The 25,500-nt window shown below is 38.8% G+C and overlaps 2 protein-coding genes across 3 annotated transcripts; one reads left to right on the forward strand and one right to left on the reverse strand.

The window, feature by feature from the left end:
• The first annotated feature begins 324 nt into the window (after window positions 1-324).
• Window positions 325-8,565, forward strand: THADA (Thyroid adenoma-associated protein homolog). 2 transcript variants are annotated; one of them, XM_065496631.1, is made up of 28 exons: window positions 347-411; window positions 484-573; window positions 1,477-1,611; window positions 1,767-1,882; window positions 1,942-2,036; window positions 2,106-2,339; window positions 2,395-2,659; window positions 2,720-2,931; window positions 2,987-3,201; window positions 3,257-3,438; window positions 3,496-3,687; window positions 3,855-3,943; window positions 4,001-4,229; window positions 4,287-4,622; window positions 4,676-4,827; window positions 4,879-5,034; window positions 5,095-5,240; window positions 5,301-5,595; window positions 5,652-6,030; window positions 6,086-6,367; window positions 6,422-6,598; window positions 6,662-6,890; window positions 6,948-7,260; window positions 7,370-7,616; window positions 7,675-7,792; window positions 7,850-8,019; window positions 8,078-8,170; window positions 8,226-8,565. In XM_065496631.1, exons 3-28 carry the CDS (start codon window positions 1,494-1,496, stop codon window positions 8,541-8,543), a joined length of 5,358 nt encoding a protein of 1,785 aa, XP_065352703.1. In that variant the 5' UTR covers window positions 347-411; window positions 484-573; window positions 1,477-1,493; the 3' UTR covers window positions 8,544-8,565. The 2 variants fall into 2 exon arrangements, with proteins under 2 accessions (XP_065352704.1, XP_065352703.1); XM_065496632.1 differs by lacking the exons at window positions 347-411; window positions 484-573 and adding an exon at window positions 325-345.
• Window positions 8,527-23,973, reverse strand: LOC135947847 (nuclear pore complex protein Nup160 homolog). Its single transcript, XM_065496850.1, has 30 exons — window positions 23,814-23,973; window positions 23,651-23,756; window positions 23,262-23,572; window positions 22,406-22,795; window positions 22,061-22,236; window positions 21,736-22,005; window positions 21,102-21,274; window positions 20,659-21,055; window positions 19,884-20,123; window positions 19,297-19,631; window positions 16,087-16,492; window positions 15,325-15,721; window positions 14,755-15,120; window positions 14,309-14,509; window positions 14,091-14,257; window positions 13,355-13,597; window positions 13,197-13,298; window positions 12,220-12,462; window positions 11,968-12,159; window positions 11,754-11,904; window positions 11,578-11,699; window positions 11,203-11,526; window positions 10,184-10,346; window positions 9,939-10,125; window positions 9,713-9,889; window positions 9,479-9,660; window positions 9,211-9,416; window positions 8,998-9,161; window positions 8,698-8,937; window positions 8,527-8,645 (listed from the first exon to the last, which is right to left on the reverse strand). Exons 1-30 carry the CDS (start codon window positions 23,896-23,898, stop codon window positions 8,570-8,572), a joined length of 6,792 nt encoding a protein of 2,263 aa, XP_065352922.1. The 5' UTR covers window positions 23,899-23,973; the 3' UTR covers window positions 8,527-8,569.
• Window positions 23,974-25,500: the final 1,527 nt, after the last annotated feature.

The following is a 25,500-nucleotide window of genomic DNA, read 5'->3' on the forward strand; positions in this document are numbered from 1 at the left end:
ACCTGCTTCAAACATGCCGTCAATGCCAGATCAATGCCGCAAACATTGAAAAACATTACCACAGTAGTTCTGTAAAAAATAAATATTGTGAACTTAATGATTTATTTTTGCAGCTTAACAATTTTTTGAAAAATACACACATTTTTTCAATAATATTGGGAGGACATCATCTTTATGTACATATTAATTAAGTATGTAGTTAGAATGTGTTCTTTTGTCAAGGTGGTAACAACAAACTGAACAAACAACTTTGTTTATATTTTCTTCAAGGCATGAGAGCATGTTGTGTGGGGCGGGCACGGGTTGACTACTTGACTGGGTTGAGCTGACAATGAGTGAGCACAGGTGATCTCGGCCACGGCATTATAATATCATTTAGATAGTGGTTGTGTAGTGTAATTTCTGATGGTTGTGAGTAATAGAGAATATTTATGCATTTGAATTACATATTTAAGTTTGCTTATTTGGTGTCCATGCCTACAGCATTGTCAACTCAGTGCGATCGTGTAAAGTGAGCGAGGACTGGGAATTAACCGAGCCCGGACTACCTGAGGACAAGCAAAGTTTATTAATGTACTAGAAAGGGTATCATAGATTTATACACAAAGAACAATTAAAAATTTCTGATATATCTTACCGATGATATCGCACATCTTTTAGCTTAATTGTATCAGTATCATAGGAGTAGGTGTCAGATAATTTGGATAATTTAATCAAAATTTAATTAGAAAAGAATTTGAATTTAATTGAAAAATGAAAGAATTTAATCTAAAAATATAGATACATAGCTTTGCAAATTAATAGATAGATTATTTTTAAATTTACTCCGTGCGGCATGTTCACCATGAATCACTGACTTAGAACAAAATGCTTTGTCAAATTGTAATGTGATTTTGCAAATATAATTATTTATTAGTTTCAAAGTAATCTTTATTATGGTTCTGCAGGGCTATTTTGCCCCATACATTGCCATATCCAGACAAAATAATATCAGTTTGAACATAATTGTATAAAAGAGAGGTGATTCAATATTTCTTGAGGTACTGTTCTTTTAAAAATTCCTTGAATGCACTTTGGTTTCCGTTGAGACACAAATTCGGCGGAAGATTGTTCCAGAGGCGGTAGCTCTGCACTTGAAAACAGTTTTCGGGCACTTCAACACTTACAAATGGGGCCATTCATTTGATGCGCTCTTGTCCTGCCAAAAAGATTTACATCGTACATTTTGGTTGCTAACTGGCACAGATAAGGCGGACAATTTTTGTACAGAATTTTGTGTGTCTGCACTAACAAGTGCAGATTTCTCCTATCGACTACATTTAATATTTGACTTTTTTTATAGAGATCAGACAGTTTTTGGCCACGTTTAACATTATAAATATAACGAATTACATTATTATGTTCAATAAGTTATTATATCTTAGCTTTTTTCACTTCAAACGACTCTATTTATTCTTATTTCAATTTTCCTTACAGACAAGATTTACCTCAACATGGCAACTATGAACCTTCGAATATCTGGGAGCAAACCCAAAAAAATTGCTCCTAAATCCAAAATGGAAACACAATTTCCAAGGCACTGCCAAGAGTTCTATCAATCTTTGCAAACTGGTATGACTTTCATTGATTAATATTCCTTTGCTACAAGTTTGATAGCTCTCTGCATATTTTTACCTTAAACCAATGCAATATTTGATGAAGCATGGGATGGTCCTCATTTTAATCAATCTCACTTTGCTAACATTTACTTTGCATTTCTCATTTAGGAGACTTTGAAATGGAATTCTCACATGTAATCGGAAAAACAAAACTCTTCCAACTTGTCTGTTCTTCCGCTTCTGCTGAAGAGATCCTCCAGGAAATGAGGGTGATAGCTAAAAATGTGAGTTAAGATACTATTGAGTCTTGAATTGTGTAACTATAACTCGGTTTAATTTTTAGCCAAAATTGTTTGATCAGAATGGATTCATGGATTGCTTCTTTGCTTTGTACCTTCTCCTGGACTATCAAGGACATGTGAAAAATGCATTTTTCAAGTATAATTTTCTCTTTTTCCAACAGGAAACGTGTAATTTAAATTATCTCCCAAATCTTTTGCCTTTTAGATTGCTGGACCAAAAATTCAAATCTGATGAAATGTGTGTCATCAACATCCAACTATTCTCCAAATATATAGAGAGTGCACGCGCAACAAGTTTTGATCAAACATATGCTGCTGGCACAGTACTGCACATAGCAAAAAGTTTGCTTTTTGCTGCTAAGATCATCCTGCCATGCTGGTCAGTGGTTTTCCAGTTTCTTCATAGTGGAGTACAGATGCACCGAAAAAAATTTCAAGAGTATGAAATTTTTGTTGTTGTCATTTGAGGTTATTTAATGCTATCATGTTTTCAGTTGCTCCAATCTTGCTGCAATTGAGCAGCAACTATTTTTCAGCGGATTGCACATTTTGACTCAGGCAACTGTGGCCATCTTTCAAGTTGCCAACAAAAGTCCAAGCTTTAAATTGGGCAGAGATGATTCTATGGCGGAACTGTACGACGAGTTGATTGGAATTTTGAACAATCCTCCTACCCAGCTTCCGTCTGACACAATCAATTCGTGCGCGATGGCTTTGATTCTGTGCTATGACAGACTGCATGAAAAGGTTCATAATAAGGTGTCTGAAATCGATATGTTTAAAAGTTCGATTCTTACGTTTTTCTTTTATGTATTACAGGAGAAAATTTTGGAGATTTTAAGGGTGATCCTGAGTGAGAGCAGGAGTGTTGGGAAGATAAGCAAACTGACAAACTGCAGCATTGCTGTGAAATTCAGTTTGAGTGCAGCTCTTCTTGGAGTCTACAATGTTGAAGAATTGTCTAATTTGACGTTTGAAGGTGAACCTGCGCTGCTTAAGATTTTTGAGTTCCTCTCAGATTTCTCTGGAAGGTATTATCTATTTGGTTTAATGTATAGTATAATGCGCTAACATCATTTTGAACAGGAGCTCGGAATCAAGTGTGATTTTGAGCGGCTGCAGAGCAATCGCTGCTCTTGGAAAACTGCTGCCCCAAACAGCAACTGTGTGTCCAGAGCTTTCAAAGCTCCTGCTGCCCAAAGCCAATGATCATTGTGTTGTGTATTTGGAACACCACATGGACAGTGTCAGACACGCAACCAAGGCATTTCTATCGTCACTTCTCTCCGCTTGTCAAAATAGTTTGTTTCATATAAGTTAATGATCGAGGGACAACACTTAGAGTCATTTTTTCAGATGAGAATTTGATTAGTGAAGTTGCATGCAGTTTCAAACAACTTCCAGGTGATTCCAAAGCAAAATTCTTCGGAGTGGCAGCCCTAGGAAACCATGTTGGAGCTACAATTGTTTTGCATTGGTTTCCAAATCTGGTTGAGTGGCTGCTTTGGTCTTTGAAGGACAAATCCCTCGCACCGCATGTATTTTTTTCACAGTCAGATTTTCACAACGTTTCATCAATCTCTCAAAATTTAAAGGCAAGCAGTACTTTAGAAAGTTTGATGCAAAGTCACATTGATGATGGAGTGTCAGTGGAGCTGTGGTGCAACACTTGGATAACGCCTGTCATCACACTGATGCCTTGTCCAGAACTGGAACATGTCTTAGCTAAAGCTGTGCAGATCAGACCTCAAATGCTACCTTTCATTGTTGACATCTGCTCTGCCAAGGTAAAAAATCACTCACTGCCTTACTTAAACTTTTTGTTACAACACTTTATTAGACACTATCCCATGGTTTACAACTAAACCATTTACTTCCTTATTATCATTCAAAGATTTCCCTTCTGACATTAGAACAAATAAATAATATATATTATGAATCTGTAATGCTCTAGCTATCAACTGACGCAAGTTCTAATGAATCAACAAACCATTTGAAAATACTTCTTGGCTGTTTGAAAATGGCCAAGAAGCATAGCAAAGTGTGAGTTTATTTTTTTGACACTCTTGTAAGCTGTTGTTATACCTTATTGGTTTATAGAGATCCAAATACCTGGATGAAAGCGATTGGCTTGCAACATCTCACACTCGCCTTGTGCCATTCTGATGATGATGTGCGTCTTGCAGCCCTAGCCTTTATTACAGAGAGCAGGCGCATCACAGAACCTTTGAATGCAATTGAACTTACGTCTTTGTTGACAGGCTTCAAATATTGTAGTGACACTGATGCTCCAGCCACTTGCCATGCAGCGCTTTCAATTTTGAAGAAGGTACAAGTTTGATAATCCTTGATAGCTTAAATGAAAACCATATTTCTCACATCACAGTTATTTGCAAGACTTGCCAGCAGCATTAAAGTGGTGCTGAAAAATGACGAGGGCAAAGATGCATACTTGAATTTCGCCTGCCAATTTTGCAGCAACGCTTTTTCAGACCTCTTCCCAGGATCTAGTTTATGTCGAAGGAGTTTTTCGCTTCAAGCCCTCATCTTATTCAAGGACACTTTCTCTGGGCTAGAACCATGGTCTGCACTATGGCAATGTGTTTTGACCCAGGAAAATGCCAAAGTCCTGATGGGATGTTTGACTGACTCTTATGAAGCTAACAAAAATATGGCGTCGGATTTGCTGAAATCGTTTCCAGCCAGTAGCTTGGGCTTTAATGTAAGTCTATAACCATCTCACGCATTTCTTAGCAAACACTTTAATTCTTTTAGAATTCTGGTGCTCTTGAGGAACTTCTTGATAAATGTGTTCAACTTGCGGAAAGCCACAGACCGCCCGACTGCACCAATGCTGCTTGTGTTCTATCACTGATTGTAAGCTGCAAAGAACTGGAACAAACTCTACAGGAATTATCGCACTCCAAGTATTATACAGCACATTTGTATGAACCAACAAATTAAAATGTTCTCTGCAGGGCCAGTTCCTGTTTGATTGTCTCACAGCGACTCATTAACAGATTAGAATTGCAACTTCAGGTTGCCAAGAAAAGCATTTTGAAAGCTGCAGATTGTGGTCCCATGTACGGAACACTCTTCTGCATTCGGAGTCTGATTCTTATTCAGGATCTAAGGTGACATTTTTTCAAGCATGTTCCATCTGTAGTAATTGCTTTTTGTATTGCATTCTCCAGGTTAATGTCAAGCGGAACTGAGAGCCACTTGTGGAAGCTGTTGATTCAGAAACTGATAGGCCTTTGTTTTGAAATGAACGCCACTGTAGCCCCAATTGTGAACAGCTCTTCCCCTGAAGGACATTTACCCATGGACTTTGAAACTGGTTCGCATTTACCCTTTGGTCAAATTTGGTTGAAGTCGATTATTTAAAATTGTATTCTAGACCTTCCTGGAGATGTGGAATCATTGTCTTTAAGTGACGATGACGTTGCCACTCCGAGAGTGACAGCACAAATGGTCCTGTTGTGCGCGTGGCGCACTGTCAAGGAAGTTTCCTTGACGCTCGGAGACTTGGCTGCTAAAGCCCCTGCCAGTAGTTCTGATCAGTATTTGTTGAGCAACGAGCAGCTGCTCTTGATAGGAGAGCATTTCACCGCATTACTTTGTGAAACAAAACACAGAGGAGCATTTGAGCAGGCTTACGTGGGCTTTTGCAAACTGTGTGCCTGGCTCTGGAAGTAAGGCTTCTATTTACACCATAAGAGTAAATCTAGAAATTAATTCTATCCTCCAGAGTGCCGAGCGGCGAGCTGCCACAGCTTCCCTCTAAGTGGCTGGACGAGGTCATGTCAAGTGTCGCTGGCAAAGGATCGAGCGGCAGTTCAATCAACCTCTCCAAATTGTGCACAACACGCCGAAGCGCTGGAGTGCCCTTCATTGTGCAAGCCTTGATAACCACAGAGCTGGAGGTGCGCACAAAACCAGAGTGCTTCCATAAAACCGTGACAATGCTCCTAGTCCTGGCCAAGCAATCAGGTTCCGAAGGGCAACTGCACGCCTTAAACATCTTGCGAGCACTTTTCAGAAGCGCTCACCTGGGAGAGCATGTTGCGCCCTACGTTTCTGAAGGATTCATTGTGGCCATCAATGCGTTTAAGAGCAGCAACTGGGCTGTAAGTGTTTAATTAATCACTTGATTATAACTTGTTCGTTTTCTTTTTTTGAAAGGAGCGGAATGCAGCCACCTTACTGTTCAGCTCGCTGATGAGCAGAGTTTTTGGAGTAAAACACACTCCAGGACACGAAGACTTGCCCAGAAAGAACCGAATGACTGGCAGAATTTTCTTCCGACTCTATCCAGATCTCTTTGGGCTGCTCTCTTCAGAATTGCAGAGCGTGTCTTTGTCCATCAAAGAGGGTAATGAAGCTGCAGGAAGCTTGTACCCGGTACTTCTACTACTGGCTAGGCTTTACCCATCTTCTCTGGAAGGGACTGACAGTGCTCTCAATGCAAGTTGTTTCCTATTCTAAAATTTTACTTGGATTAATTGATCATCAAAACAGCTGCTCTCTTTGTTGGATTACGTCAGTGTTTGCACTGCAAGCCCCGTGATGCACACGAGGGTGCTCGCTGCTAAAGCCCTGGTGCCATTGGTTGAACCTCAGCAGGCACATGCCTACATTCTATCTCTAAACCTGAAGCCACAGCCTCAGAACTCTCTTCACGGCATTCTCCTTCAGGTTTAATTATTTGAAATTAAATCAATTATAGTATTTATAACTACTTTAAATCAATTTTTACAGCTTAGCAAATTGATAAAGGAAATTCATCCAAGCGATGACGTGATTCAAGCTGCTGAAATGAAAGTGAAAGAAGGCCTTTACCTCCTTCAGCCTGAACACAAAATACATGTGACCAAAGGCGCTTTTATTGAATTTTTGACCGCGTTTGCTGCAAAACTCGATGGAACAACCTTAAAAAACATCAGTGAAACAGTGGTAAAACATTTGCCACATGTTTTGAATGATCAGGGTAAGGCTGCCCTTAATTTGTTACTTAAAAATTTAAGTTCTCCTTTAAAAATTCTAGAAAATCAGTTTGGAAGCGCTATCACAAAGCAAAACGCGGCACGTCTATGGCTCCGACTGGTCTCTCAAGTTAATGATTTTTCACACATTGAAGAAATTCTCAACATCTTGCTGCAACACCCTCTGCCAGATGTCGTCCACGAGGCTTGCAACTTTATTGTGGTGCACACCTCTGAGTCTGATATGGAAATCAATGGGAATAGCTGCAAGTTGCTTGGTCTGAAAATCTCCAAGAACACAGCGTTAGATACATCCATCAAAGAATCAAGGAGTATCGCTCAAAATGTCATTAATACTGCGCTTAAATGGTCTCCGTAAGTAATAGCATATTTACTAAAAAGTATTCCACAATGGTGAAGACAATAATTTCATTTTTTTGGTGTATATTAGCCATTTTACTATTTTATGTCTTTTATTTTGCAGTAAAAATGGACAGAGAGTTCAGTTTGAGACTAGGATCATCATTTATCTAGCAGCTATACGCTTGAGCAAATGCGTTTTGGAAGCAGAATGGAATGCTACTGGGCAAACCTTAATTGATTATGAGGAAAAATTAGGCCTCATGCTTAACTTCTGCAATGAAGGCCGACTTGGTCCAGCCAACTTTATGATCTTAGCTCTTGCTGGACAATTGCTGCACAGATCCACCGGCAAGAAGACTCCTCAGTTTGTATGTTTCACTGTTACAAGGTGCCTCCAAAAACTGAAAATTTAAATATTTCGTTTAGCTTGAATCCTATGCCTCTTCTCTCTTGAAATGTGCCATGGGTGACAGTAGCTGTGAAAGCAATGTTGTGGTGGCGCAATCCCTTTGTTCCAACAAAAACTTGATATTTTCCTCCAGCGGTAATTTCTTTTCGGGAGAATTATTTTGTATTTCACCAAACCAATTATTAATTTTAGACCGCACGGTTGTATGTGGATACTATGCCACTCTGATCATTCTGCAGCAAAGTTCAACCAGTGGTCGAGACATAATATTGCAGCTGGAAGGTAATTTCACCGGAGTTACCAAGAGCAGAGCGTTGGAGGCTGTCATTCGCAATTTTGTTAACGTTAAATTGCCTCTTGAGGTAAAATAACCTTAGGACTTTATGTTAATCACGTCTGATTAAAATATAAATGTTGTAGTTGAAGATATTCTCCTTGCTCATCTGGAGTTTCGGCCACACTATTCTGGAGGATTACGTGAGCTCTCTAAACACCTCAGACGAAGAGGATGAGGTAACATGAACGACTTACTAAGCTCCAAGAGTGGTCATAATTTTTGTCATGATAGGACCTCAAAGTATTTGATCAAGGTGAAGTCGATACTACTAAAGAAGAATTGAAACTCGCAGAAGCAGCTGCTTCTGGATTGCTAACTCTTTTAGAGAAGAACAGTCAAGAGAGTGTTCACACTGCCATCGGAGCAACTGTGGAATGGATTCCGTTCTACTCCCTGATGAAACAGTTTAGTTGCAAAGATTTACTTAGCAAAGTGCAATGCTTCAATAAGAACAAACACCATTTTTTGGATAGCTTGTATCCAGTGAGTGAACTACGAAGATTACAATTCAAGGAGCTGGAAAAGACGCGTATTTTTAATTTTCTTTGAATAAATTTTATTCTTAACATTATTATTTAATTTCTATTTCGCAAAAACTGAAGGGCTAATTCTTCATCTTCCTCAAGTGATAACGTTTGAATTTGCTTTTTCCTAGAAATAAGAACAAATAAACCATTGGTCCATTACAATTTCAAAATAATACCTTTTGACAGGTGGCTCCTCTTCATAGTAGGACTCTTCTGATTGCTCAGCTTCATCTTCCGAGTTCATGTCTTGTTCATTTTCGCTTCCTTCATCCTTGTTCTGCTTACCGTAGATTTTATCAGGGTCTGGCAGCCACGACAAATCTGGTCCATCACTGTCACTCTCTTCATCGCCATTATCAAGAACTGCAATTGTTTGCTCCTCAACCATCTTTTGCTTTTGCTTCAGTTTTGCCTCTCTGCATTAATTTAATTGATAACTTAGTCTGATGCAACTGTTATGACAAATATCAAGATACCTCTTCTTGGCTTTCAGCCTCTCCTTGAACCTCTCCTTGTCAAACCGATCTTCCTCTTTCATAGCCTTCTTAGCCTCTTCAATGTCGATGCCACCGCGTTCAGTATTTTCATCATACTTTTGACCTGCTTCAGACACTTTGTGTTTTGTTGCATCTATCACGGCCTAAACAATAAAATTGAGCACCCCAGTGACTTAAGATAAGCAACGTTACCTCTCCTTCTTCATCAAATACAGTTTTCTTGTTGGCTACAATTTTCTTCTTCAAAATCTTTTTTGCTACGGCAGCCTTTGTGACCACGTGTTTGCCTGTCTTTTCTTCCTTTGAAGCGACTTCTTCCTCTTCACTACCATCCCCAACCTCCAAAGCGTGATTCTTTCTCTTGATAGTGAGGACATCATCATCAGAATCGCTTAAATCTATCAAGTTAAAATCGTGGCTCAATACTCGATTTCTTAATCATTGAAATTTGAAAAGTTACTTGATTTGAAATCATATGCATCTGAAGAAGGCAGGCCTGAATTCTCTGTTTTCAAATCCGGCTCAGCTTCGTCATCTTCAGAATCAGACCCTTTTGTATCAGCTTTTGTCTCATTTGCCTTTTCCACCTTTCGTTTTCTTTCTAAAAACCGGATTCTCGGTGGCAACGCTAACCCAAGAGATCTACAAGAATATTGTAAACAATAAATATTCTCAGAAAGTCGCGATAACTCACCTGGCATATGCGGCAGAGTCCATATTTTCCACAGAGAAAACCTTTTTATCTTTCATCAGGTGCACTGACTTGAAGTATGATACAAACGCTCTCTGCGCTGAAGCTTTCATCTCAGAGTCTCTGGCCAGACAAGCTTCAAGCGCTCTTTGAGGGTTGTTCAGCTTCTTGGGGTTGACCCTGAAAAGAAAATGATAACCTCGGTTTATCAAACTCTGCTTAGACATACTGGATCTTCTCTATAGGAACTCTCCTGCTGGTTAAGTTCTCGATCATCGCCGACTCTTCACTAGGCAAGAGCACCAACAGAGCCTCTCCTGAACTGGAATATCTGGCTGTCCTACCAGCTCTGTGGACATACGTGTCTGCATCTTCGGGACAGTCAAGCTGAAGCACCCAGTCAACAGCAGGAAAATCTATAATTCAGCACAACTTGAATTAAAAGTGCGAATCCCAGCAATTTGAGTTACAAACCCAATCCTCTGGCAGCAATGTCTGTGGCAAACAATACCGCGTGTTTCTTCTTACAAAACTCTTCATAAACAGCCATCCTTCTCATCTGATGAAGTGAGCCATACAGAGCCATCAAACTGACGCCCGGCCGCAGGCGACAGAACGCTTCATATGTGTACTTGACCTGAAATTTATAACAAGTACGTTAAAATATGCTTACTTCCCGAGGAATGAGGTTATGGGCAAATCAGTGTTTACTGAGCAACCTAATGGTTTTCAAAGGGTCGAAATTCATTTAATATTCTGAAAGCTATTGATTTGGCAGATCAAAAGGTGAGCATAATTATCCTTCTGATCGAAACAATACAGATCCTGCTGGCGTCAGTCAAGTGGCAACTTAAGTGAATTTAATTATATCGATCGCTTGAGAACTGTCCTGACGCCAGGGTTAAATTTCTTGTTTTTTCTGATGCTCTTGTCTAACCTCAGGGGTGACCCCGACCCCCAGCATGTTCTGCAGGTCAAAATTGACCTATAGTGTGATTTTGATTCTCAAACTATTTACCTGAACACAAGTATAATCTCTTTTCAACCTTCGACTATCTGTACCTTACAAAATTTAAATTACATTAACTTGTAATTTTCTGCACATGCTAAAGACACTTTGGGCAACATTTTACCCCATAATTAAAAAATGTCATGTTTAAGCTAATAAAAAATTAATCAAATTTGAAGAACTAAAAATCGTGGTTTTAATGCGGGCTGTCCAATTTGGCTTAAATTTTAATATTTAACTTAAACATATTATAACTCAAAATATTATCATTTTTGCAAACGCTAAAAGACTCGTTTCTCCAGATTTCAGCCCATGGCGTATTAAAAAACAGCATTAAATATTTCTGGTCAATTCATCACTTCTATATCATCCACAATCCAGACCAAAAAATCAAACAAAAATTAAAAAATTGCAGACCATCCAAATCTTTTGTGGAAACATCGTATCTATATACATGTATAATATCATATTATAGATAATTTACCTGTTTGCAGCTAGAAAGGAACACAAGCACTTTGCTCTTCTTGTGATGTTTGACGAAGGACCAGAGCATTGAAAATTTTTCGTGCAGCTCGCAGACCATGTAGCTCTGCTTCAGTCCCTCTGGTGTAGCGTGCTTGGCGTGTTCATGCACTGACACATACATTGGATTTCTCAAACTCAGTCGAACTAAGTCTTTCACAGACTTGGTCTGGGTTGCAGAAAATAGCAGAGTTTGCCTCTCAGGGGGCAGGTTTTCAATGATGCAATTCATATCTCTCTCAAAGCCCATGTCCAGACAGCGATCAGCCTCATCGAGAACCAAAATCTAGAATTTAATTTTTGTAAAAGCAGCATGAACGTTTATGGAGACTCATACCTTCATTGTGACGCAGTCAAACAAAGGATTTTCATTCATGTGCTGTAAAATTCGACCAGGAGTGCCGATTACAATATTGCACTGGTCAATCCTCTTTGTCTCAAATTTAAGATCTTTTCCACCTAGAATTAAAATTTTAGTTAATACAGAAAATTCTTAGTTTTCATAAAGCAAACCAATTATTAATCCAGCTGAAAATCCATGGTTTTTGCCAACTTTCTTGAGGGTTTCAAAGATTTGCAAAGCCAACTCTCTCGTAGGAGTAAGAATCAATGCGCCTAATCCATCAAGTCGAGTCCACCGCTGGCAATAGAGGCTCTCAAGAACCTGTAAATATTTCCCAAAATTGAAAACTTCACCTTGAAGAACTGAATATTTCGTGAATTTTACTGGAATTAAAAAGGCGAGCGTTTTTCCACTGCCTGTTTTTGCTGCTCCTAAAATGTCATTTCCCTGCAAGCTGTAAAGCAAGCTCGCCTTCTGGATTTCTGTGGGATGCGTGAAGCTGTTGTCTTTGAGTCCATTGAGAGTGTGGTCTGAGAGAGGGAGATCTGCAAACGTGCTAACTTTGGAGAGGTCAACCTATCAAATACCAAAAACATTTCAAAATTTTGGAATTTGCGAGAAATAAAATCAATGAACCTTGTCGTAGCTCCGCTTCAGCTCCTTGATTTTTTCAAACTCGACAACATGAGGTTTCTTTTTCGGACCCCATAGCTTTTTTCCTCGCCTTTTACTCATTTTGCTAGATTTGTCACTGATTTTGCCATTATTTTGGTCCTGCACGTGCATTGTATCGGAGGCCATGCTTGAAACACTGTGTTCTGTTCTGTACCAAGATACACAGCTGGTTGTCTGGTTGAACGTTGAACGCTCCAGCGCACGCTAAAAAAATGGGTGTGTTCCACAGGCTCTTCTCATTTAGCGCGGCAAACGGTCAAAAGTTTGAACGTTTTCACACCTCTTAATGGTTTTCTCGGATATTTCTATCGAAATTATGATTTTTCCCTCAAATGCCTTACAATTAGGAATAATGAAGATATTGTTTTTTTTAATAATATTAAGTACATAAATTTTTCCTTATTATGATACTATTATCCTGACTTATAAACATTTATCAGTAAATAATGTATCGATCTATAAAATGTTTTGCTCAACGTCAAATTAATAATTTTTTTATGAAAAATATCGCAGCGGCAGCAGCTGTATCGCTGGTTACACCTACTAGTGTTCATACGCGTGAAAAATATAAATAATTAAACTGTACTCGAAATATTGAAAAAAATATTTTACTTTGTGAATATTGCGCAAAGATTTGAAAATTCTGCAAAAATTAAGAAAATTTATATTTAATCAAAACCAGGGCAACGGCTGAAAGCCCCCCACTAGTTAAAAATGTTTGTAAAATTTCCTCATACACTCTCGCAACATTGAAATTGTATAATTAATTTGCAGAAAAGTAATAAGAAATGATCCATGGTTTTGCACATTTTTACACATAAGTGAGGTAAAAAATAAGGATCCGCGCGTGGACCAAAAATTGAATGGTTTATTACCAAAAATAATACAGATAACGAGTAAATGCGCAAATCAATGATATTCAATTTATCCATTCACACTTTAAACTTAGAAGGCATTCGAGCCTTAACTTGCATGCCTTCTGACATTCGTTTCAATTTTTCCACATAGGCGGATTGCACGTCCTTCAAATCTTCCAGGAGCTGCAAAACAAACAAAAATTCAATATGCTATGGAATTTTTCAACAGTATTCCATACTTGATCAAAAGGAGCTCCTAGTTTGTCTTTTACAACGGCTGCTTCAAGCTCTCTGGAGCACCACATGAGAAGATTGAGTGGAAGCCAAACTGACGAATTTTTGTTGCTAATGCCGCGTCCCATTCCAAACTCTTTTGAGCCATGTCCCATTCCAGCGTTGTACATTTCACAACTAAGCTGCCCAGCCTCCTCCAGTCGCCCTGCCATCAGCAGGATTCGCAATAACTCGGCAGCATTCTTTTTCTGGAAATGTAATTAGATTCATTATATTCTATCCCTAGGGCTGTCAAATTTAGACGGTTGTATTATTTATGAGGAGCATTCTTTTGCGTATATATATTTTTTAAAAAATCCATCCCTGTCTAAATATTATGTGCATCAAATATAAAAACAAAAAAGCATTTCAAATACGGTCAGAAAGAATTATTGATTTTCAATTTGTCGATTTTATATTTATCACTCATGCACCAATTAGGACTGAATACAAATTTGGCTATAACCCAATTAATTTCTACCAGTTTCTAGAGTGTGATAAGAAGAATTATTTAACTCTCTAGGTCTCAAGCCCCCAACGCTAAAACAAGCATTTATTTTGTTGTCTGTTGTACACATTTTGTGTCAATTCGCAGCTTAATTAAACCACAACACAATATTTTTCAATAATTTTAAAGAGTTTTGATTACAGTAAACAAATTTAAAATTTCAAGACCATAACAATTTTACATCTATTCTTTACCTTATATGAATCAATGAGCCATTGGGGTAGAAATGCCTCAACCTTGATCAGTTTGATGACGATTGCCTTGTGCATTTCGGTTCTGCCACTCTCCTCGTGATGCTTCAAGCACTTCTGCAAGTACTTCCAAGCAACACTACTCACGGACCCATCGCCTCCAGCAACATCTTCAATATAAAATATATAAGCGATTCAGACTCAACTGCCAAATAACTAACCTGAGGTGTAGTTGTAGCCGAGCCAACAAGTGTTAGCATCATTTTCATCGTCTCGCGTGACCGCCACACATTTGCCAGCTATCGCCTCCATGATGCTGCCCTTTGGCAGTTCGTGCAGGGTGGACAGACGCAGGGCCAGGTCAAAGTGGCTTTCATTGATCAGATGACCGATGAATTGCTCCACGGATAAATTGGACACAACTGAAATCAGGTTTAAAAAAGGTTTAAAATAAATAATAGAGATGTTTAAAACCAATTCTCGATTATTTTTGTGTGATCACTGTGATGTTCAGGCCATCAAATGAGCACAACCCATGAATATTTGAGCATCTTGGCGCATTTAGCATATACTGAATTCAAAAAATAAATGGTATCTGCCATGAAAAAAGCTATTGCATTCAATTTTAATTTTACTTTTAACAGGGAAAAATTTAAATTAAACTCACGAGAGACTAGGCTATTGGCAGCGTCTGGTCCAATCAGCTCTATCTTGGCGAGCAACACCTCACTGTCCCGCCGCATCTGCCACAGCTCCACGATTTCCATTTTCTTGACCCCGTCCACTTGCGCGATTTTCTCTCCGTCATAGTTGCGCTTTGGACTCTGGTTTGGTGGCTCGTAGTCACTGAACACGGAGCTCAAAGTGGCGTTTTTCACGCTGGAGTAGGGCTTCAGCACCCACTGATACTCCTTGGGCACCAGGCACAGCTCATTGATCGCGATTTGAAGGCAGCGCGCCTGCAGCTTCATGCTGGCCAACCCGTTAACCTCTCTGCTCAGCCGGAAGGCTTGCTCGTATTTGATCGATGCAGCTGAACAATGAAAAATATAAAAATTAAAAATCGTAAAAACGCTTGCTTTGGGCTAAGTTTTTTTTTACAAAAAGGTCGGTTTTTATCACATATATTTCCCATATTTCAGGTTAATTTTTTCAGACCAAAAAATGTTTTAAGTAAACTACCTTATCAATATTTGTAATTATTATTGTCAAAAAATGAAGTGAGCTAGGCACGAACCTTTTCTGTAGTTCAGATGTTTCGCATGTAACGCATGAACAACAGTGTAGAACTCTGAAGCCAGCAAGTGCTGCGACCTTGCTTTGACAACGAGGACTTCTTCAGCAGCAGCCAGCATGGCCGGTGAGTAGCTGAAGTCGACGAGTTTGTGCAGTTTCTTGTGATGCACCAGGGAGTTGATCAGCTGACGCAGTGAGTCTTGTCTCCTGGAAGAATCTGGGTTGTAGTGCATGGCTTCAAAGGCTTCAGAGTGCCGGCCTATGCGCAGCAAGTGGTTGAATTTGATCGAGTGCAGAGTGGCCATCTCTGGGTCATCCATCTCCGCGTCTCGAATTGCTTGATCCACGATGCGCAGCACACAATCTGAATGATCCAACTGATCAAACAGTTTGATCACCTGTCAGCAAAGGTAGAGCAGATTTAAAAATTTTATATTTGCAAAAAATGTCTTAAAGTGGGTTGATAGTGATTATTTCAATGAGATAAATATATTACATTTAAGAAGTTTTTAATACACTATTGAAATCTTTGTATTTTTCCATTTAAATCTTTCTTAAATTTTGTCTTTTCAATATTATCCTAAGAATTTTTATTATTGATTTAAAGATAAGAAAAAAATGAAGACAAATTAAAAAAAATACCTTAAATATTAAGTTTATAAATTGGATTATATTTTTTAATAGTTACTTTCAGACAAATACGCCAGTCTTTTCTTAATTTGGTATAACGCAGCCAACTTTAAACAGAAATAAATTGTAATACCTTCAAGAAATAAAGAACAAGTCGATGCTCATGCGTAGGCTCAAGTTCATCCTCATAATTCGGTCTGGCAAGGTGACTGGCCAGGAAGCTTTCGTTGCTGACGCCATTTGCCGCGACAAGAAAGTGATCGCACGCCTTCTCAGCTTCACCCATGTCGAGGAGGACAGAGCCAAGAAGGAATTCGCGAGAATGGACGTTGCTGTCGCACCAGGGCTTCAGGAGGCGCACATACTGCTCGACCAAAAGGTACTGACAGGCGCTGAGCAGGAACTCTGGGAAGACGAAGAGGTAGCTTGATGGCCAAAGCAGCTTGCCCACGATGGTCATGTAGGGCAGCATCGACGTGTGCCACTGACTCAGCAGGTCGATTTCTGTTCCCTGCTGCGCCATCAGATTTTGAGCATACCTGAAAAATTTTAATAGAAAATATAACTTGAAATAAATTTGTTAAAAATATTTGAATACAAATGAAAAAAATTAAATTGTAAAATGATAAGAGCTAGCTTTTATGATCAACACTATTAAATAGTTTTAAAATTTTACAATCAAATACATGAAATACTTTTCAACTGGGAAACAATGGACATATCGTCCTGGTGGCGTAAAAATCGCGCATGTGTTCTTGGTGTACCCGTAAAAAGCGCGCACGTGTTCTTGGTGTAACCGTAAAAAGCGCGCATGTATTCTTGGTGTACCCGTAAAAGTTGCGCATAGCTCCAAATCTCAATTTTACAGGAGAGAGAAAAAACTGTTTCCCCACTACAATGCATGGAGCACATCGAAGCTGTTGCTGTATTTGAATGCTGTTATTAGATGCAAAAATGGTGGCTTACAATTTTTATCGAAAATTCACGAAGCATAGCCCAAGTTCCCACTTTTCAAATAGGCTTTCTTCCGAGACCTGCATGTTTTAATAAGAAATTTCATGATTTTTCTTCAAACCTAGTGCCTAATTATATACTTTCCAACATTAGCTTGTACTTTAATCATGAGCGATTAATTTTTAGTTTTCGGAGATTTTGCATTTCAAAAAAACATGACATTTTTTAGGTCAAATGTCGTTGTCATTAAAATAGATTTTTTAATCTGAACTCAAATTTGAGAATGAATATGTCGACATTTTTAATTTTTTTCATATCCATTTTGTAGAGCACAAAAATTTAAGTTAAAAACGAAAAAATTTAGAATGGCATTTTGTATCATTTTTTTTTATTAAAAAATGAGAACTTCGAGAAAACTTGTTTTTCGAGGTTAGTAAAAAACGATGATCGACCAAATCTCGACTTCTAATCATCCGAATTTCAAAAACCACATACCGTTAGACTCGTCTTGACATCCCTAAGTGCAATAAAGTGGTATGATTCCCACCAACCCCCAACCCCCATTTAACCCCCTTAATAACGTGAAATTTAGCATTTTTTCGGCCTTTAAACACCTTAGCACAACGTTGACGAGTAATTGTCTTCTTCAAACCAATTTAGTTACTTAGTTCACTTCAATACGAGTCAAACGATACTTAATTTTTGAAAATAGGACCACTACAACCTGATATTTGGGTGGCACAAAGTTTTTTATTAAGACGCGGATGCATTAAAATGCTCGATGAGCACCAAATCTCGAACTAAACACAAAAAGGTGGTCCTATTTACAAAAATTAAGTACCGTTTGACTCGTATTGAAGTGAACTAAGTAACTAAATTGATTTGAAGAAGACAATTACAAGTCAACGTCGTGCTAAGGTGTTGAAACGGACGAATAATGCTAAATTTCAGGTAATTAAGGGGTTAAAAGGGGGTTGGGGGTTGGTGGGTACTATACCCCTTTAGTGCACTTGGGGACGTTAAAACAAGTCTAACGGTATTCGTTTTTTTTCAAAATCGGATGATTGCAAGTCGAGATTTCATCGATCATCGATTTTTAGCAACCTCAGAAAACAAGATTTTTCGAAATTTTCATTTTTTATTAAAAAAATGAGGAAAAACGCCATTCCAAATTTTGTCGTTTGCAGCTTAATTTTTTGTGCTCTACAAAATGGCTATGAAAAAAATAAAAAATTTCAATATATTCATTTTCAAATTTGAGTTTAAAATCCAAAAGTTAATTTTTATGACCTGATCTTTGACCTACCACTTTGAGGTAAACATAAAAGCTGTTAGCCATGTTGAAACGAGTTAAACGTTTATTAAATTTTTGTTATAGTACACCCCTGAGCAAAAAGCTTTGAAGTATGCTCAAATAATTCCCAGATTGTGACCTTTGAACATCCGCGTTGAGTTTTCGGATTGATTATACCCCCAAATCTCAGGTTCGAACCAACAGAATTAAAAAATAACCACCGCTAAATTCCAACAGTGGTTAGTTTTTTCAATTCTAATGGTTAAAACCCGAGATTTGGAGTTGCAAAACTATCTCAGTTTTGTCATCATGCGCGTATGTATGTGGGCATTCTGCAAGAAGTAGTTTTCCTTTCTTTGTTTCTCATCATCCTTACAAGCTGCTCTAACAGAAGTATTGGTATTACATTTTATTTTACTAGTTTTCATGTATTATACCTTTAACATACTTCATTCACATTACCAACGAAATTATAAACAAAATGAATCTTATGAGAGGTGCATGAGAGGTATGCATGTTTACGCGGCTGCCGGCTACTATCCTTACTTATTGGCGTTGTCACTAGATGATGTTCCTGCTGTCAGAGGAGCATAATATTTGGATGGGGCATGTAATAGGCGCCAAAAATTTAAAATTTAAAAAAAAATGTGTTTGGTAACCCACTGTTACTTACGCACTTTTTCAGATGCGCAACTTTACACATGCGCGCTTTTTACGGGTACACCAAAAACACATACGCGCTTTTTACGGGTACACCAAGAACACATGCGCGATTTTTACGGCACCAAGACGATATCTTGTTTTTTTTTTTTTAAAAAATAGGTATGTGCACCTATTCTTTGTTGATGGGGATTTTCATATTGGGGCGAGGTTTCCCAGAAAGATAAAAAAGAAGGCATGGCACGTGTTAAAGAGCGCGCGGGAAAATCGTGAAATTTGTCGTTTTACTAATTTTACTTCATTCAGCAGATTCTGATTAAATTATCGCTCTACTGGATTTGGAGTAAGAGTCATCTATGTTAATACATTTCTTTGTGTTTTTTTTTATCAGAAGAAAGCTGTTCAATTTTTGAATACAAAATTTAAAACCAATACCTGGCAGATTTGGAGGAGAGGAACAAAGAGAGCAAAGTGTGGGCTTTGTTGCCTCTGAGAGCGAGGTGGACTGCGTCGGCGCCTTCAACCTTGTCCCTCATGCTGAGTATGTTGAGCTGCTGGATGCTGGCATCAAGCATGGTGGGCACGGCTAAGCCGCACGAAGATGTCGCCACCCAGTTGATGATGTAGTAGCACCTGATCAGCTGCGCTGTGTGCGGAATAAGGCGCACGCGGAGCCGCTCAGCCGTCGTGCTATTGACGTCCACCTTGGGGAAGATGGTGGTCAAGTGCTTCTTCAGGCACAGCAGCAAGAACAGCAGGTTGCGCAGCACCTGCAATGGAGCATGTTTCAAAGACGGGAAATTGAAATCAGAAACTAAAACTGTGGCAGGAAAAACTTATAAATATTACGATTCAAATTCATTTTTCCTGTATTTCTACGGATAATTTTACTATGGATTTTTTATTGTATAACAGGAAAGCCCAAAAATGTTATACAGAAATGGGTCAAGAAAAAAAGAACTTTTCACTCAGACAAATACATTCCGAAACGAACACCCTTTCCTGAATAATTAAGCTCTGACCTGGAAGCGACCCTGGCTCGACTGATGCAGCGCCTCGGCCACCACGTTGCTGCCTAGCTGGCTGCTGAACAAAAAGGAGATGTTGTCCAGCTCTTTCCGTGGCAGATCTTCGCCCTCAATGTCCATCTCGGTGGCGGCGTTGTGGTCCAGCGAGTAAAAGGTCAGCAGGTGTACCACTTCATCAATCATGTCCGGCATGATTCCCGAAAGGAGTTTGTTTGCCGATCGACGCGAGAAATACTGAGAGAATAAATCAATTTCGGTATTAAATTAAATCCCACTTTACAAATTTTATGAAGACAGATGTTGTTCATTTCTAATATATTTTCTCTGGAGAACATGGAGGAAATAATTTAGGTAAGAGTGTGCATATAAAAAAAGATTTGTGGCTTCATCCTTCATCATTGCAGTAAATTCTATTTTTATCTAAATTTACCTTCTTTTCAGATTTTCAGTTGATTTTTTTCAAAAACAAAAGGAAAATGAAATTTTAGTAGATGTTACAAACATGTTACAAATAGTAACTTTCGTTGGCATTCAGATATTGTTTGATATTTTGATCTTCGGTTAATCATTAAAAACTTGCAAAGCTCAGGATAAACATTTAAAGAAAAATTTTTCTTGGAGAGTAAAAAAATAACCACTCTCTGATTAGTCTCATTAAACATTGTCTTTCATATAATTTGACCAAAATCTGTATTTATAAATAATATTAAGTCATTGTCTATTGCCAAAATCGTAAAATCGAGTTTCCTTTTCTTTTTATAAAATTTACCTCACTATCATATTCTTCGACCAGGTTGGTGGCAAAATCCTTCGGATCTTGCTGATAGAACAAGGCCTTAAGAAAGTTCTCCTTGATTTCGTCTGGTAAGTGTTTCTCCATGCGATACAAGGCTTGGAAAAATGTGACCATGTCTGAGGTGCACACGTTATTAGGCCTGGTGACTGGGTTGAACGTCGAGATATCGGATGAGCCCGAGGAGCCTGAGCCAATGGCCCACAAGTGCTCAAGCTCGTCGATTGGTCTGAATAAGGAGAATTGCGCTTTGCACACAATGCCAATTGGATTGTTGGAAAGTGGCCCAGGAATCATGTCGTTGGCTGGGGCGGCCAGGAACGCCACTGGCCGCGTTCCCGCCCAGTAGTACTGCACGCAACACGAGTAGAACCTTAAGATTTAATTAGTTGCGAAGTAAGGGGTAAAAAATAACTGACTTGGCCCAGGCTCTCCAAGAAATTTCAATATACTCCTCGTCTGTGATTTCCAAATCGGAGATTTCGTTTTTAATCTCATTCTCCACAACCACAGCGACTCTCTCCTTCAGGACGGAGGCGGAGACTTCAGGATATTGTGTTGGCATTGCTCCACCAGTTGGTCTTCGGAAAATCTGTCCCAAAAAGTTCAATTTTTACGAGTCCAGTTCAAGTTTTCAGGGCGTGAAAAAGGGTAGACCACCAGTAAATGTTTGTTAAAAATAGAAAACTCCCGGTAATTAGCAAGTGAAGAATAAATTTAGAATTTTTTTTGGTTTTTTTAAAATATGACTATTTAATTCAAGTCCAGCAATGAAATAAATCATTTTTCAAGATATAAATTAAAATTTATTAACTATGTACCATAACTGTAAGAAAATTTTAACGTATAATTTAATTGCATTTAAAGGAAGGTTTCTTCGTGCAATTTCTGTTAAGAATCTGAGTCAAAAGTACAAAATTTATCACCATCATCTAGAAAAACTGGAAATTTCTTGCCACTTTAATTATTATTCTTTAAGGATCAAATAATTTTCGCTGTAAGTTATGTCATTATTGACAAACCCTGTTTTAGTTTGGAAAAAATGATACCTACAGTGAGTGCTCTATTGATGACAGAGAGAGGCAGCTTTCCCGGCTGGAAAATATAGCTGAGGTAGGCCTGCTTGGCCTCCAGGTTGGGGTGAGCGCTGGGATCAAAATTGCGGTCCAGAGCGTTTTCTGGCACGACCTGCGTCCAGTTAGTTCCGTGCGAGTGACTGGCTTCGTCTCGGAAACGCCGGTGACGCACAATTGTTTCTCCGACAGGGTTGGCCCACATAGCCCAAATCGAGTAGCAGCTGATCCAGAAATCGACCAGATCGTTCTATGCACAACAAAGTTTTGGTTTCAAGTGACACATTTTGAGATTGAGAATATACCTCTGCGCCAACTTGATTGTCGTTGACTGCAATGAGGGACTTGAGGTCGTAGTAGCCCTGTTCCGACACCGGTTTCATAATGAGAAATGCACTCTTGCGCGCAAAGGACAGGAAAATGCCGATGTGCAAATCGTTTTCGTCTCGACCGACGGCTTTCCGCAACATGTGGTTTTGTCCTAAAATTGATTAATCAAGAACATTAACAAGCTTTATATATCAAGTTAAAATTATGAACTTTTAGCACCATGAAAGTAGAAGAAAATGACTAAAACACACACGCTTGATGCAATCACGTTCAACGCTTTTAAGAAGACAAAACAATATTAAAGATTTTGTCCAACTTACTTCCAGGTTCTGGAATGCCTTGTTGGGGTCTGGGAACGTGGAGAAAGTCAAGCAAATTGGCCGCCATAATGCACTCCTGCCTGTCCACGGACCACATCTTCAGCTTGCAGTCCTGGGACAAGGTGAAGAGGTACGTGGCCAATCCCAGGGTGTGAAGCACTAGCGACGTGACGAAGTCGTCGTCAGAGGTTTTCGCCCTGAGCAAGGGTCCAGGCACGATTCCCAAGAGACGCGACACCAGAGTGGTTTCTTTCAGCTCGGTAGCACTGACCAATCCGCTTATGTAGTCCATCCGGACCACAAGGGTGCTGCCAGAGTTGTACTGCAGGGCGAAGATGGCCTCATCGTTCACAGCCAGGTATGACGCAGCCAGATGAGGCAGCGTAGAGTCTAAAAAATGTTGAAAAAATCAGTGCTATGATAAAAAAAGCATATCTGCTGTTAAAAAACGGGATACACCACCAAATTATAAAAGTAGTAAAACCACATATATTTTAAGAAAAAAACAAGGGCATCAGTAAAAAACCAGTTTCTACCAAATAATAAAAACCAATTTTTAAGGGAATCTTCAGTTCATGGGTAAAAACCATATTTTAACAAATAAACAAACTGAGTTTTAAGATCGTTTATTTTTCCCTGTTAATGCAAGTGATTAAAAATATTTTTGAACGGATTTCCGTTAAAAATTTCTAGTGATTCTCTCGGTCAAGATCCTTAATATTAAAAAATTAAATATGCGTAACTGTACAAGACCAATAATTTATTAAATCTGTTCATTTGAGTATCTCAAGACATAGGCTTTTCGGTGCCCCACTGGTAGTACAGAAGTCATGCGATCGAATCAAATTAAAATTACTTGGAGCAGAGTGGTGGATGATGTACTGCTGTTGGACGCAGTTGATGCCAGCCTCAACAAACACCGAGTCCTGTGGTTGTCTCAGGTTGAAGGCCTGCAAGCTTCTAGAGGTGATGGCGTCAGGGTGAGGGAAAACTAGCCGGTGGACGCTGGAAACGGTTGGCACGAGCACCTGCACCGAGTTGGCTGTCTCTTGAATCGAAACACCTTCAAGGATTGGCGAGTCTTGGAAGCGGAATCGGACGTGGTTGTGAACTAGATTGATGTCCAAGCTTTGCTCCACCAGTTCCAAAACGTCGTGGCTGATACGCCTGAAATTCAATTCGACAGTTATGATAGGTTTGTTAATATTCAACTGTTTATCACAAAATGAAATAATATGTACATACCAATAGATGAATCGATTTCTGGTATACGGCAGGGTCGTGTCCTTGTAGGTGAACCCTCCGGCTCTCTCTGGCACTTTTATATCTTGCAAGGTGCTCTGCGTGCCCCCTGAAAAACCAATGTGAGTTTCCCACCAAATTGGACATGTGTTAAAAACAGCCTCACCTGTGTTTATGGTAACTTCCTTCCATTTTTCGGGGAGCGTCTGGTCAGGAATGACTTCCCTGAATCCAAAATCGTACGACGCCATTATTTTTGTGGCTTTCTTTCAAATCGTTTACTGAAAATGTTGAATTGCCGGCATGTCTCAATATACATACCCTGTAAACACAACATCCAACCAACGAACAATACCGAAAGGGGAGAAGTACGCTAAGGAGTAGACTTCTTGCTGTTGAAGACCTTAAGCTCTATTCGTGTTTTTAAGCAAATGGTCACTCATTCAGCTTAAAAATAAAAAAATCAAGTTTAAAATATAGAATTTTTAATTTTTTTAAAATTAAAAATGGAAATTTTGTTCAAATTATTTATCTCCTTTCTTATACGCAAGCTTTGGGAAAAAAATTGAAGTTTCTTCTCTACTCTGTTGTTACTTGTGTCATCTGGTGGTGAAAATATGTATCAACACTCCGTTTCATTGCGCTACACATTGCAATATATATTCATACATTGCATACATTATACATAGCAGAATATAATTTTTGTGCATGGGTAATAATCGCAAATCGTTACGCGTCCGGAAAAAAAGTAAATATGCATTGTGCGTCAGCGGACAAATGGTACATCTGTCAAAAGGTAAATCGTGAAAATGGTAAATATGCACTTTTGACGCAAAACGATTTTATTCCACCAATGAAAAATTCGGGTCAAAATACATGGGGTGACTCATTTTTTCATCACTAGTGACATCTATATGCAAATAAAGGAAAATTTAAATTTAGCTTATAGCCTGACAAAAGATGTCATTTGCAAAAATCTGTGAAAAAGGTGAAAATCAACAAATTTTTGTCCAGGGATCAATGGACTTTGAAGAAAATTTTTTTGCGCAAACTTTGCCTTAATTGACCGAGAAAATAGTTGAAAAAACTCCGAATTTCTAATTTTTGCGGGTTTTGCGGGCGTTCGAAAGTCAAAATCTGGGAATTTTGAGTACTTTGTAACTTTGCTCAGGATGGTTCTAGAACAAAAATTAAAAAACCGTTTAACTCGTCTCAACATGGCAAACAACTTTTATATTGACCTCAAAGTGGTAGGTCAAAGGTCAAGGTCATAAAATTGATTTTTTATTTAAAACTCGAATTTGAAATTGAATATACTGAAATTTTTTATTTTTTCCATAGCCATTTTGTAGAGTACAGAAAGTTTAGTTAAAAACATTAAAATTTGGATTGGAGTTTTTCTTCGTTTTATTAAAAAAAATGGAAATTTTGAAAAACCTTGTTTTTCGAGGTTGTTAAAAAACGATGATCGACTAAATCTCGACTTCTAATCATCTGATTTTGAAAAACCGCATACCGTTAGACTCGTCTCGACGTCCCAAAGTGCACTAAAGGGGTACGAGACCCACTAACCCCCAACCCCCATTTAACCCCCTCAATAACGGGAAATTTAGCATTTTTTCGTCTGTTTCAACACATTGGCACGACGTTGACGAGTAATTGCCCTCTTTAAACCCATTCAGTTACTTAGTTCACTTAAAAACTAGTCAAACGGTACATATTTTTCGTAAATAGGACCACCACAACCCGAGATTCGGGTGCACAAAGCTTTTTTTATCAAGACGCGATGCAATAATATGCTCGATGATCGCCCAAATCTCAACTTCTAATCATCTGATTTTGAAAAACCGCAT

This window comes from Cloeon dipterum, chromosome 1 (genome assembly GCF_949628265.1).
Source record: "Cloeon dipterum chromosome 1, ieCloDipt1.1, whole genome shotgun sequence".
Lineage (NCBI taxonomy): Eukaryota > Metazoa > Arthropoda > Insecta > Ephemeroptera > Baetidae > Cloeon > Cloeon dipterum.